At 44.0% G+C, this 14,853-nt stretch overlaps 1 protein-coding gene across 1 annotated transcript in view; it reads right to left on the bottom strand.

Moving 5' to 3' along the window:
- The window catches only part of XKR4 (XK related 4), a gene marked incomplete at both ends in the record, with an annotated part of 314,354 nt that overhangs the window by 104,023 nt on the left and 195,478 nt on the right, over positions 1–14,853 (bottom strand). Inside the window, one exon of the mRNA XM_082858830.1 lies at positions 802–1,001. Within this exon, the coding sequence (XP_082714956.1) occupies positions 802–1,001 (200 nt within the window). The remainder of the gene's footprint in view (positions 1–801; positions 1,002–14,853) is intronic.

Here is a 14,853-nt window from a genome sequence, read left to right as displayed (position 1 = left end):
ACCAGGAAACTATGCAGAAAATGTTACCTATCCATCCTCCCCCAGCCATGTAGCCGCCTGTCTACCCACTGGTCTGTCTAATCTGCTTCTAGAAAAGATTTCAGCAGCAGGCCCTACGGAAACGTCAGGGCGGGTCTGTTATCAATGGAATCGTCTTACTGATGAGATGATCAAACAGGACGGCAAAACCCCAAAATATGAATCTGACTGTAATATTCATTTTATAAAACTTAGTACTACATAAACAATACATTGTTAAATACTGACAACATTTTCCCATATGACCTTCTTTGTAAAAATATTAAGGTCATCTTTATCGTTTCCTTTAATCTCTCGCCTTTTGTGTCCTAATAGCAAAAAGAAATGGTGGCGATTACCCTAATATTCAAATCTGTATTATATATTTAAATTGATACATAAAGGTATATAATATATGTAATAGTTAATATACATACAACATTAGAGAGGGCTCTAGGTCTTTTTTCAAATTTTTGGAAGTTATCGCACAAGCCAGAAAGCTTCAGTGGATTCTGTTCTCATATTGAGCGAGTGTAAAATCATAAGGATTTCTTTTCCTACTCGGAGGGCAGCTTGAGGGCAAAAAAGTCTTCCTGTAATTACCCATGATAAGTGATGGCGAAGAAGAAAATAGGCCTCATTCACACACACAGGTGTCAAGCGGCCGACGAGAACCGAGAGCACCGTGACCTGCGTCAAAGGGTCACGGAACGGTCCTCGGGTTGTGAGAAGAGGAGCCGACCCCCTTTCCCCAAACGCAGAAAGTGAGCTGCAAGCCCTTACCTTGGAGGGCCTGCAGGCTGTGGGTCTGTACGATGATGCAGAGCTGCAGCACCAGCTGGGGCGCGCTCTCCAGGAAGGTGGCGAGCAGGTGTAGCATGCTCACGTCTGCGTACTCGTAGACCATCTTCCAATAAAACCTCCACCGGCCATTCTCTGCACCCCGTCGACTTCGAATGCCTAAGTATATCGTGTGGAAATACCTAGAAAGGAAACACAGAGAAAAAGAAAGACCGGAGTGATAACTCATCCTTCAAACACCGGGGCTGTTTTTTCTCTTCTGCAAACCACCATATATGCGCAAGCACGTCCATGAAACAACTACCTTAGTGGCTTATCCCCTAAGGCCCCAAGTTGGCCCTTATTCTTAAAGGTTCCCTTTGAGGAGTCACTGCAATTTTTGTCTTCGTTAAAGCACTCCACTGCATTGTAATATGAAGAGGGAGGTGAGACACAGGTGTAGAAGGGATTTTCCGCCTTGATAATCGACAGACACCCCTCCTGGTCAGTTCCACCATGTGCTCAATGGTCCTCAGCAGATGGATGTCTCCAAGGGCATGATGCAAGTCAAGTTCTAGGACGTATGTGTTTGTAAACCCTCCTGATGCCTTTTTCAAAAACTTTTACTATTGAAAATGTCAAAGCTATACAAAAGAAGAAAAAAACAGTGTATTGAATCCATAATAAAATTACCCCACTGCTTGAAGAAAATTTCCTGACAAGAATCACCAATGTGGTAACCTTAAGTATTGCATATTAATTTTCCAAAAGTGTTTGGAAGAGTATGAGAATGAAAGCAGGCTTGGCAATCCTGAAAGCCAGTGCCATTTCCCGTTGGGTGTGAAAGAGGCTGTCTCTGAATGGTCATCACATTTTATTCTGACAAACTTGTATTTGTTCTTTAATACCATGAAAAAGAAGTCAAATTATCCTATGGAGAGAAAAGACAAGAGGGTATAGATACTACGAAGAAAGTAAAGTGACATAGTCTTTGATCTAATTACTGCTCTGGCTTTCTTGTTCTTTGGGTGGGTATGATGTGCTCATTCCTTATGAATAGTGATGAAGTTCTCAAAATCGGGTCCTTGAGTAACAGGCCGGCACTGTTAGGGAGAGAGTTTGTGAAACTGGTCCTCCTGCATCACCTTTGCTTCTGATCCATCCCCTGAGGGTCACATTGAACAAATCCAATTCATCTTTTCTACACAACCTTTCTAATACTGGAAGACACCTCAGAGTCCCCAGAGATTTCCACTTTCCTCCCCTCCCTTCCAAAAGTCCTAGTGTCCCCAGCCACATGTCCCATGACCCCCCAAGTCCCCTGACACCCTGGTCACTCTCTGAACATGCTTCAATTTCTCCTTCACAGCACTTGGAACTTTAATTACTTCTAAATGTAATATGTATATATACAATGGAATATTACTCAGTTATTAAAAAGAACGAAATAATGCCACTTGCAGCAACATGGATGGACCTGGAGATTATCATACGAAGCAAAGTAACTCAGACAGAGAAAGACAAATATCATATGATACTGAAACGGAGCAGGACCCTATTGTTCTCCCCCCCCACCCCGCCCCCACCATGTCCTCCGCCTGCCTTTTGTCTGTGGAAGAAAATTAGCCAAAGAATAAGTTTAATCAGAGAAGTGAGAAAATGCAGAAACAGAGGAAAACAGTCCTAGGAGACCAAATAATAATAGTTTAGTCCTTAAGCATAGTCAAGGACCTGTAGTTCCTCCTTAAGGGCTATGGATAACATTCTGAGCCGTATCCTGGGAGCTGTCTTACAGATACTGAAGAAGGTAACTACATGATGACCAGGCTGTAGCCATGACAGAAGCTGTCACAATTCCAAGAATTGGCCTCAGAGAAATGGAAACAAACCAACCCTGGAACTGAAGATTACCTGTACCTAAAACAATCGAGATGACGCTGGTCAGACCACCGATGACCAATTTCAAGATGCCTGTCAGAGCTGCCTGTGCTGTTGCTGCGTGTAGCCCCTCCCTCTGCCTATAAAAGCTCTTGCTCCTCGAGTGTCGGCAGGGAGTCGACCTTTGGACAGGAGTCCGCCCTTCCCCCGGTTGCGGCCTCCAAAATAAAGCAACCTTTCCCCTACCAACACTTGTCTCTCGAGAATTGACTTTTGAGTGGCGTAACAATATCACTTCTGTGCAGAATCTTAAAAAAGTGACACAAATGAACTTATTTACAAAACAGAAACAGACTCACAGACTTAGAGGGCGAACTTATGTTACTGGGGTAATGGGGGGGGAGGGATAGATTGGGAGTTTGGGATTGACATGTACACATGGCTATATTTAAAATAGATAACCAACAAGGACTTGCTGTACAGCACAGGGGACTCTGCTCAATACTCTGTAATAACCTAAATGGGAAAAGAATTTTAAAAAGAATAGATACATGTGTACATATAACTGAATCACTTCGCTGTACACCTGAAACTAACACAACATTGTTAATCAACTATACTCCAATATAAAATAAAAATTTAAAAAATAAATAAAAATTTAAAAATAATATGGATTTATGCTATATTTTCCCTCCCTGTGAATCCAAAGCTTTCCCTTGCTATAAGTGTCTTGATCAAGTGGACTGTAGGTCAACATTCCTAAGCTGCTTTGCCACAGGTTTTACTGAGTTATGTAAAATTGGTTTGTATATTTTCCTTTGTGTTCCGTTTCATTCATTCCTTCCATGAATCACATTTGAAAATTTGATTCTGGAACAGAAATAAAAGGCGATTTTGTCTTCCCATCACAGTATTATGGTACAGGACAGTGGCAGGGGGGAAGGTAGGGGTTACCAGAGCCACAGGGGCTCGCTTAACACCTATACATCACTGAATACAAAGGTTGCCTTCTTGCTTGAAGAAAGTTGACCAGAAAGTCGAAGTCCTTATAATAATTTTACCTGACTACTTAAAAATTCCAAGGTTACGCCAAAACACACGCATTATATATATAATATATAGTTATACAAGCATTATATATATGGGTAACATGAATGTGCAAAAGATTTCAGAATTTTAAAAATTCAGAACATGCAAACATTTCCAAAAAAGCCCAAGGAAACTACATATGTAAAGACACAAAGATGAGGAAAATACCCTGCGTTCTGATAAGAAGCGTATTTGCCTATGTAGCACTCTTGGCCTGAAATGCATTTTGCACGTTCATGTTACCTTTTCTTAGAATGACCTTGTCTCTTTTCTCCACTACGGAAACTTACAGTTGTGGTTTAAAACTCTGCTGATGTATCTCACCTCAGAAGACCTTCCTTGATGACTCCAACCGAGAATCCTTCCCTGCACCCAACTTGCGCGTGCCGCTAACACGGGAGCTACCTCACTGGGTGGGTTTATCTGTTTCTGTGCTGGCTTCTGCTCCAGACCTCCAAGGCTGGAGGGCGCTCACTCATCACTGAAGCTCACCGTTGAGCACTGTTTTCTGTTCACGCTGGGATTCCTCAAAGTGTGTTAAGTTGAATTGGGGGGAAAGTCTCAAATTCTATTTCTTTATAATTAGTTATTTTCATGAGATGGACCAAGAGCCTACATCATATCAGTTTTGGCTTCCAGCTGGAAGCACACAATGGTTTACGCGATTTAGTGGACATTAGCGCTATTTAGAGTATTACACAGTATCAGGAGAGTTTTCTACTTTCTCTAAATCAACAGTGATGGACATCAGGGGTCTTATGCCCACAGCTCAGTCAGCGTGGGCTTTTCTCAAGTCTGTGCTCTGAAAAACGATGACAATAAAGAGGCTTTGCGATCACAGTTGGTTCTCTTCCATCTTGTCAATATGTAAATGGTTTACCACATTCTGTCATATTATTATTTTTTCTCACCACCTTCTTTATCAGTTGCCGGAAGGGAAGGTTGGAAGAGAAGAGGCCCAATGAGTGTGAGTAGAAATGTGGACCATGAGACACAACAGTTCCCACCAGTTCCTCACATCACATGGTACGAAAATGTTGCCCCACATGAAAGGGGGATGAAAACACAAATCTGTACTTCAGTGTCAGGTTCCTTCCCCTCTGCCACGGCTATCTCCTGTGTGGGCTGTGTGGACACCAGCCCTCCAGTTGTAGAGCGAGTCCCTGAGAGAGGGCTTCAGCTCTTGTTCTACATTTGACCTGTATCATGCAGTTCCATGTCTGCTTCCCCAGAGCGTCCAGCCAGAGGTTTGACTCTAGGGAGATCTGGTTTCATAATAAGTTACTTCTCAGGGCAGGGAATTTTGTCCACGTTGACAAACAGCCCCAAACACCTCTCACCTAACTGGTGGTAATGTTCTAGAGACAGAACATCAATGCAGAGAGCAAAGGAAGACTGGTCATATTTGTCATTCAGTTCTAACCAATGGGGACAGATGAGGGATTATTCAAAGAAGCTAGACTATTGTGTCTTTTAATCTAGTAAACTGCATAGGGAATTGAGAAATAAATATAAAAGAATAAGCTCACGGGTTCTTTTCCACAGAAATTTAGAATGACGTGAAGAAGGACTTGTGTTCCAGTGAAAAGTCATTGTGTTCCAGAAACAGGGGCAGAACTGTCAGGTTAACTCTTCTGTGCAGATGTCTTGGTTTGTTTGTGTTTTTAATAGCTACCAGGACAAGAGCCTTGGAGTTACTTCTTGTGTTAAGCACCCGTAGGTGAGTTTCAAAAAGGGAAGAGGTTTTAAAATGGAAATATTCTGTAAGAAGTTATAATCCCTTTGGTAAGAACTAGTGATGTGGTAGACGTGAGGCCTCAGGTCTGAAACTGAACCCCAGGAGACAAAGAGGCCCCCAACGAGGGACAGCTGTGTAAGATGTCCCTGAATCAAAATCAGGACCAAAGAAACTTGGGAGGCGCTGAATTGCACCCTTGGTTGTAGACAGCTGTGATGGCAACATGAGCCTGTGCTGTCTGCCTTCCACGAAGGGCCCTCATCTTGGCTGCCTCTGCACCTTCACTCAGTGGATCTGACAAGATGCTTCCACCGTGCTCCATCCAACCCACCAGTGGAGCCTGGGAACTTACGATGCTGGTCAGAGATGCCGAGGGGATGCCTTGATATGTGACTACACAAGTTAGCTTTTTTAAAAAATAAATTTATTTATTTATTTTTGGCTGCGTTGGGTCTTCGTTGCTGCGCGCGGGCTTTCTCTAGTTGCGGTGAGTGGGGACTACTCTTCATTGCTGCGCACGGGCTTTCTCTAGTTGCGGCGAGCGGGGTCTACTCTTCATTGTGGCGTGCGGGCTTCTCACTGCGGTGGCTTCTCTTGTTGCAGAGCACGGGCTCTAGGCGCGCGGGCTTCAGTTGTTGTGGCACACAGGCTCAGTAGTTGTGGCACACGGGCTTAGTTGCTCTGCTGCATGTGAGATCTTTCTGGACCAGGGCTCGAACCCATGTCCCTTGCATTGGCAGGGAGATTCTTAACCACTGCGCCACCAGGGAAGCCCACAAGTTAGCTTTTGAATGGTTCTTGGCAGCCATCTGCTGGGTAGACAGAGTCGAGAAGTTCATGGTTGTGAGCTGCCCTCCTAGTCTAATCCAGATCCTTCACATTGCATCATAACACATGTCTACTCTGGGGGAGGGGAGGATGGCTGACGGCCTGTCCCTGGAAAACGACCCTTTGCATACTTGAAGACAAACGCCAAGCAGTCTTGTCTCCTTGGCACCTGTGTTATTATGATTTAACTGGGAAGTATTTTCTCCCCTCTGATTCTTATGGCCACTTAGCTTCTGATCCAAGTTTCTTTATCTTAAGGTGGAGAGAACCGTACCTCCTTCACGGCTATGTGAGCGTTAAACAAGAAGATGTGTCTCGTGCACGTGCTGTGTTCACGGTGTGCAGGGATGTCACTGCACACCAAGGTTATCGGTGTTCTGGGCTCCTCTATAAGGCCACCTCTTTGGCCCTAAAAATTCAGGTGGTTTTATGTCTTCAGTTCTTCTTGTTTCCTTTAGGCATTTTATTCTGGGGAGTGTTGGATTTGGCCTTTGCCTGTTCTCCCCGAGGGCAGATACGGAAGGTCACCACTCTGCTGGGAAACAAGGTAGTTTCTACACCTCCTGAGCGTCAAAGGGATCCAGCATGGCGTCCAGGTAGGGCTTGGAGGCGTCACTAAGGTTCTTTTTCTTAGGATTCTGCTTTGCTGTATTAATAAAAAGACAAATAACACCCAACAGGCATAGGTGACCAAGGAAGTTGATGTCAATGAAAAGACATTCATATAGGGAGGATTTAGAAAAAGCCATATTTATGGTTAAAATTTTAGCATAATTACCAATGAATTGCCTTCATTTAAGAAGGAAAAAAGTTTCAAGTCTTCGTCATCGAGGATGAAGTATGCAGTAAGCACGAGAGGGTAGTGGCTTAAACACACAGCTCTCATTCCTGCTAACAGGAGATGATCCCGGTAAACCCCACTCTGAAATGTCGGTGTGTCCAACTCCTCCTCTGAGGTGAACACGTTCAGAAGATGTTTGCCATCTTTACTGTATGACTGACTCATTTCCTGATAGGGTCATTCTAATTTATCGTCCTGTGGAGCACGCTAAGGGAAGATAGGGCTTTCCTTACCTCACAAAATGACACCAGGAATTCTGCACCAACCTTATCAACATGATCTCATTCCTAAGAATATCTTAATTTTGTAATTTCCTCAGCATTACTGAAGATGCAGACACACAAACACATCTACGTAACTCCCTACCATACCTCACACAAAGACACCCACACGTAACCCACGCCCTCCACATACCTACACAAAATCCAGTCCACTGATTTTCTGAAGATGTAAATTGCATTTAAATTCTCAGCTCCTTTTCATCAATATTTTCCAGGTGCAAAGAGCAACCTGGACTAAATTCACAGCCCCTCACATTACCAACTTCAGACCTAAACATAGTACGGCAAAAGTGATAAGCTAGGGAGGAAAATTCCAAACATTCAGCATGTCAAGCATTATATATCTAGTATGTATTTAATCTACAATTTAATGTGATTGAGATAATCTTTACATTACTTGTGGGGAAATGAGATGTATATAACAAGTTTCAGATAGTCCATATTTATGAGGAATACCTCAGTCCTTAAATAATATTTGATCAAATGTTAACTACTGATATAGCTGAATCAGAAATCATTAACAGCTATGAGGATGTTATGCATATATATTCTAATATTGCATTTTCTTTCTCTTATAGCACATTAAACAGGTTAGCTGTTAACAGATATTATTTTTACTATCTGAAAACTGCAGAATAAAATCTGAGCAGAAGAGCTTTAAAGAAACAACATAAATAAACACTGATCCCAGCAACTGGTATTTTCTTCTGTGGCCTGGCTACGAGCAAAGCTTTAACTATTATATAGGTATATACATCCACTATATATATATATCATAATACACACACATATGTCTGTCTATCGATCATCTCTTTCTCTCTCTCTCATCAACAGTAGGCACTGACAAGGGACGAAGTTGTACGGTTTGTCATCTTAAATATTCTGTATTGAGTATTTTAAACAACAGCCATGACCACAAAACCTTGTTTTGACACGAGAACAGCAAGTTTCTGTTGTCTCCATTATGCCAATAACAGTAAAAATGACAATATTCTGTCCTATATTTCTACAGGGGAAAATTTCCTAGTGACTGTTGTTCTAAAATTAGATTCTATTTCCCATCAATCATTCCAAGGGGGAAAAAATGTGCGTTAGGAGGGAACGAATGCATTGCTTGACCTTACGGTTGACCCAAGCGTTAGACGTCACAGCCCTAAGAGGTCAGTCTGAGCCACGCTGACCCGAGGGGACCGGGGTGCGCTGTCACCCGCGCTGCAGAGCCATCCCCTCACAGCGTCCTGGGGATCACCTCTCACCCAGAGCCCCTAAGCGCTCCAGTGTGCGTGTGCGTGTCGTGCCTCTGCTGTGCCTTTCACGGATATTTGCGATAAGGAAAGAGAGATGGAGAATATCCTCAGGGTCTCCCAGAAATCCTCCAATGGGACAAGAACCTCAACAGCTTTTCCTCACTCACGATACTTTTATTTTTCTCCCCAAAGCAACACTGCCTCTTAGACTAACGAGGCTTTGGCTTTCTCTGCATGCATCTGACCTGTGAGCTGTATTTCCACCTCTCTCTCTCTTGCTCAGATAATTAGAATTAATTTGGGTTCTCAGAGGAGAATAGTACTCAGTGCTAGTAAGATATTAAGAGCTTCTATCACGGTACAGAGCATTCTTATACAGTATGAGCTTACACAACGTGAAAGCATACTTAGTTAGCATCTTGTGTTTGATAAAAAGGCCCTTTGATTGATTTTATTTTTAGTCTCCTCTGAAAATAAAATTTACCTATGGGATATGGTTATTTTTGTTTTGTTTAATTTTCATGCATACCTCTCATAATGATACTTATTACATAAACAAGTTCTCATGTATTCCTCAAACCTAGAGTAGGAAAGAATAGAACTTTTTTCTCCACCAAATAAGTTTCCTTGTAATGGACAGTGTGACCAGGGTCTCTGGGGCTACTTAGTAAATTCAGCTAAAACAGATGAGAAAGTTATTGAACTTGAAAGGAAGATTCTTTATTCACTCTGAACACCTCATAGCAACTGGTACCCAGCCTTCAGAGAAAAGAAAAGGAGCATTTCTCCCCCAATTATTTTTTTTCCTTAGAGTCCCAATATACTAATATTTCATGGTAAATTCAATGTACTAACATTTTAATAGCAAACAATGTGCTCAAATGGAGAAGGGCGGCTTGGAGCCAATAGAGCAGTGACTACTATCTGACATAATACTGACATGGTGTAACTTAAGACTGCAAAAGATTGAAAGAATACTAATAGAAATTATTAACTATGTTTAGAAAAACAGATTAATAGAATATTTGTTCTTATTACTCAGGAAATAGTGATTGTGACAGAATCAGAACTTCCATCCTCAGCCCTGTTGAATTGACTGATTTTATGACAAATGAGGAAAGTCCCGTTGTGTGCGTGTGTATAATGTTTTATTCTATTTAAAAGACAAGATATTGCCTTGCAGCTTTTTAATCCTTCACTTGAGCAGACTTATGGCCATTTATACTTTTAAAAGTTGGCTGAAAAATCCACAGGCCTGGGGCATCTGACCCATCACATCCATTGGGCGGCCAAGTTGGTAGGGAAGAGAGAAGGAGAGGCAGGTCAGGGTACCACGTTACAGCCCAGGGTGGGCTGGGGTCTTGCCTGAAAGGTCCACGAGCAGATGTACATTACAGGGATCGATTTCACCAGCACCACTGGACTCTTAGAGTTGTTCAGGCCCAAACACAACGATTTTGCATTCTCCTTCAGACACTTTATTACTGTTCATATTGTCATCTTGTTAGAATTTTATTGTCTATTTATTTATTCATCCATTCTGGGGGAAGAAGAGATTCAAGTTGTGTCTCCCCAAACTCTTGGCAGAATTAGACAACAAAAAACATAGTGCTGGGCTTCCCTGGTGGCGCAGTGGTTGAGAGTCCGCCTGCCGATGCAGGGCACGTGGGTTCGTGACCCGGTCCTGGAACGGCTGGGCCCGTGAGCCATGCTGAGCCTGCGCGTCCAGAGCCTGTGCTCTGCGACGGGAGAGGCCACGGTGGGCCCGCGTACCGCAAAAAACAAAACAAAACAAAAAAAACATAGTGCTGTGAAAAGATGGCGAACAGAAGGACTGTAGGTCTTCACTCACTGCGTCTAAAATACCTCATTCTGGTGCGTAGGAGAGCTTCGTCGTGAGTGGCAGATGCCCATCCCTTTGCCCGGCAGCCTCACTGTCCATGGAGGCATCACCTGTGTCTCGTGTAGCCAGATGCTGAGAGGAGAACCCTAAATGTCCGCTTGCTCCAAGCTTACACTGGCTGGTTTGACCCTGAGCACCTAATTTCTAAGAGCAGAGAGCTGAAAGGCTCCTCGGGACAGAGTTTTGTAGGTTGTGCTATCAGCTCAGGAGGAGGGAAGCAGAGGAACTTTCCGTGCTGACAGCTAGCGCTTGTTCTAAGCTTGGAATGTTCCCTCCTGGGGAGGGCTCACATGGAATACAGTCCAGAGTGGCTCATGGAGATGAGTTAGGATGGGGAGAAGACCTTTCTCCATCGTCATAGACACAATGATTTCCTTATCCTATTTGCTCAGCAATCTTTGTTCTCAACTGTGTTTAATAACCCAGAGAATATTTTCTTACCACAATTGGCTGCAAAAATTTAGTGAATGGGATGTGAACAAACAAAGCGCTAAACATGGCAGGGGGCTGGTCTTCCCCCTAAGTAGTCTAACAACATGTAGGGCCCCTTTCGGGACGACCCCAGTCAAAACGTCCATGACCACGTACCAAGCTAATAACTATGGAGATGGTGCCCTAGGAATTGTACCCACATACAAAAAGTTCAGTGTTTCCAAAAGAAAAGTCCCCTTCATCTAAAACAACGAACTCTTTTTTTTTTTTTTTTGGTACGCGGGCCTATCACTGCTGTGGCCTCTGCTGTTGCAGAGCACAGGCTCCGGACGCACAGGCTCAGTGGCTCAGTGGCCATGGCTCACGGATCCTCCCAGACCGGGGCACGAACCTGCGTCCCCTGCATCGGCAGGCGGACTCTCAACCACTGCGCCACCAGGGAAGCCCTAAAACAAGGAACTCTTTTACTCATTCATTCACTCAAGTGTTTATTGAGCATTTATTTGGAGACAGCACTCCTCTGGGCTCTGGGAATAGAGCAGGGAATGAAACATGTACAGACTTACATCGTGGGGGAATGACACACAATAAGCAAGATAAACAAGTAGAAAGTAAAATATAAAAGCTCATGCTAAGTGCCAAGGAAAATATAAACCAGGAAAGGGAGTGAGGAATGTCAGGGTGCTTGTCAATTAAGTTATATAGCCAGGGAAATTCCCTGGAGAGACGAAATCTGGGTCAACATCTAAAGGAAGGAGAGGAAATAAGCCATCTCCACTTAAAACCTGAGGAAGAACATTCCAGGCAGAAAGGACAGGAGGTCCAAGGGGCTGAGGTGGGCATGTGCTGAGTTCATCCCAGGAGCACCAGGTAGGTGGGTGTGAACGGGGGAGGGGGCAGAGTGAAAGGGAAAATGGGAGGGTCTGGTCTGGTCACAGAGGGCCTGGTGGGCTCCGTGTGGACTGTATCAGTGAGTAAGGAAGCGATTTGCAGGTCTGAGCAGGTGAGAGACACAATCTGGCCACGAGGTTCCTCTGACAGCTGTGCTGAGCACAGAATGAAGGGGAGCAGGGTAGAATCAGCGCGGTTATTGCAATAACCTTGCAAGTGATATTGTTTGGATCTCGATAGTAGCGGTGGAGAATGAGGCAGATCCTGGGTATTTATTTGGCAGTTAAGGCCAATGGAACTTGCAGCCAGATCAGATGAGGGTGTGAGAGAAAGAGGAAGCAATCTTGATTCCAAGCTGTTTGCCCTGAGCTGCTACGGAGATGGAGCTGCCACTTCCTGCAACGAGCAGATTACTGGATGACGATGGACTTCACACGTGGTAATTCTGAGATGTTTTTAAATATCCAAGTGGAGATCTTGGGTAGGCCATGGGATCAGAGTCTCAAATTCAGGCCCACTTAACGATGATTTGGGAGGCATTTTAGAATTTAAAGCCACAAGATGGGCTCACCTTTTTACTTACACTGAGACTGTACCAACCTTGCTAAGCATGGCGCACCTCCTCCCTAGGCTTGGGTTTGAGGCCCACTGAGAAGGCTTTGCTTAAAAGGCACCAGACCTGAGTATATTAGGCAACCTCGGGACAGGGCATCCAGCTTCTCTCGGGGAGGGTGAGTGCTCGGGGGGTCTTTCCCTTCCCACAGCCTACCTAAGGGGGTGCCGGGGTTATTTCAAACTCCTAGGAGAAAGTTGAATGGTAGGGGCTTGGAATTAATGTGATAAGGTTTCCGTGATGTCGAATCCTAGATGCAATTGTGGTTGCCTTTTCTCAGTGGATATGCTGACCAAAATGACACAGGTATCTTTAGAAAGTCCATCTTTATAGAGTAGCCGGAAATGGCTGGGCCGCCCCTTAATTGAACTAGGAGGATTGGAGACACAGAATCTGGGGAAGCTTCCTGGCGAGTTGAATCCCTGCCCATGGCCCCTTGTCACCCGCGCTCTGGTACGAGATGAGGCTTTTCTCTTAACCCTATGAAGGCAGCTTGGAAGGGCTGAGGAGTGCATGCCCTGGGTCAGTCCTCTGCCAATGACCAGAGGTATGGTTGGAAAAATACCCCAGCTGCCTCAGGTGCTGTAATTCTGAAGTGAGTCCCTGGGGGGCTTGAGTCTCCGAGGCCCACAGTACGACCTACTCATTGACACCCACCCTTCTGACTGTCCTCCCTTCCCGGTCCCACTTCCCCACCCCCACCAGTGCTTCCTAGAATTGCCTTCAAATCAGCCACTTACACTCAAACCCTCCTCTTGGTCACATCACAGGCTCAAAGCAGCACCCTCAACGATGCACTCTCTTCCTCCAAAATACCACTCACATGGCATCAGTGCCAGTGGCCCCCAGATGGCCCCCAACGTCCTCTGCTGGGCTCTCCACACTTTCTCTTATCAGGTCTGACGTTACAGGTTATCTGCTCACGTGGAAGTGCACACGTGACCCGCGCAGACTGCCTCCCCTCCCAGCCTGCCCTGTTTCCTTCCTCCTTTGGCGTCGGCTCGCATTTGTCCTCCGGCACCAAGTGCCCAGCCAAGTCCAAGCGCCGCTCCTCCAGGCTTAGCGCAAGCTTTTCCTCACCTCTCTTCCTACCACAGTGATTCTTACCCCCTGAGATTCTACTGAACTCACTCAGCACCAGAAGTCTGGACACCCCATGATCCCTAATTCTTGAGCGAAGAATAGTTTTGTTTTGCATGCAAACTCTGATCAGTTGGAGATAACTGAGTTGGGAAGCATTCCGAGCTGGTCTTCGAGCTCCTCGGGATCAGGAAGTGATGCAATAGGTATTTGGTCGAGTTGCTTCATACGCTATTTATTTTTGACTCTCACTAGATTACAGGTTCCTGAAGGTGATTACTCTGTGATACGTATTTTCTCTCTTTGTTCCTTTCCAACTCATCGGTCTAAATGTAAGTTCATTAATCTAAACTTAAAGTGAATTATGAGGTTCAAACATATATGTGTGTGTGTATATATATATATATATATATATATAAAATACATACACACACACAGGGTGCGTCAAGAACCAACATCATCACACACACCCCATACATCACACAGGCTCAGCTGAAAATGCTTCTCTGTGGGCTGACAGTTGACAGTTGTGTATGTAATAGCATATAAAGTATTTAAAACCTTTTGTGTTGTTATTCTCTTCTTTGAGCGTTCTGTCACACAGACCTTCCTCTTGTGTCATCATATCATATTTTATTATCAACTAGTGCCTGCCAGCCAATTTTCTTTAAAATCACAACATAAGTCAAGAGAGAATGGGAACGTACATGCATTCTTTCAGGGTAGAATTTGAGCTCTTCTGGTAATTTATGAACTAAAGTCATGCATTGTGCTTTGGACTCAATTCAACCACATTTGTGGTCAATGAGACTTGATTTTGTGTTTTACATCACAGAGGAAAATCCGACTGATTTCACGCTTTATTGAGGGGACGGTTTTAGTTGAGGAAAAATAATAGTAGTAAAAATCTAACATGTTCTTACAGCCTTTGCCTGAACTTCTATTGTGGTTTATGGAAATGTGATTCAGGATGATATATTAAATATTAAGACCAATGTAAGGTTTAATTGAAACTTATAGGGTAGCTTTTCTTAATTTACTGTCTATCGTGTAATTTTTAGCACACTGCATGAAGAACAAAAGACAGCCTACACCCTTCTGTTGTTTTACCATAGCCCAGAATTAAATTAAACTTAAACTTAAACTTGACATTAAAAAAAGGAGGTACCATGCCACCCTGACTTGAACTCCCAATATGGTTTTGAATGGCAGCTGAGGGGTGTACATGGACCCC

The sequence above is a fragment of the Leucopleurus acutus genome (assembly GCF_964270905.1).
Source record: "Leucopleurus acutus genome assembly, chromosome: 17".
Lineage (NCBI taxonomy): Eukaryota > Metazoa > Chordata > Mammalia > Artiodactyla > Delphinidae > Leucopleurus > Leucopleurus acutus.
Note: the sequence above shows the minus strand (reverse complement) of the source record. Positions and strands in the feature narration are given on the sequence as shown.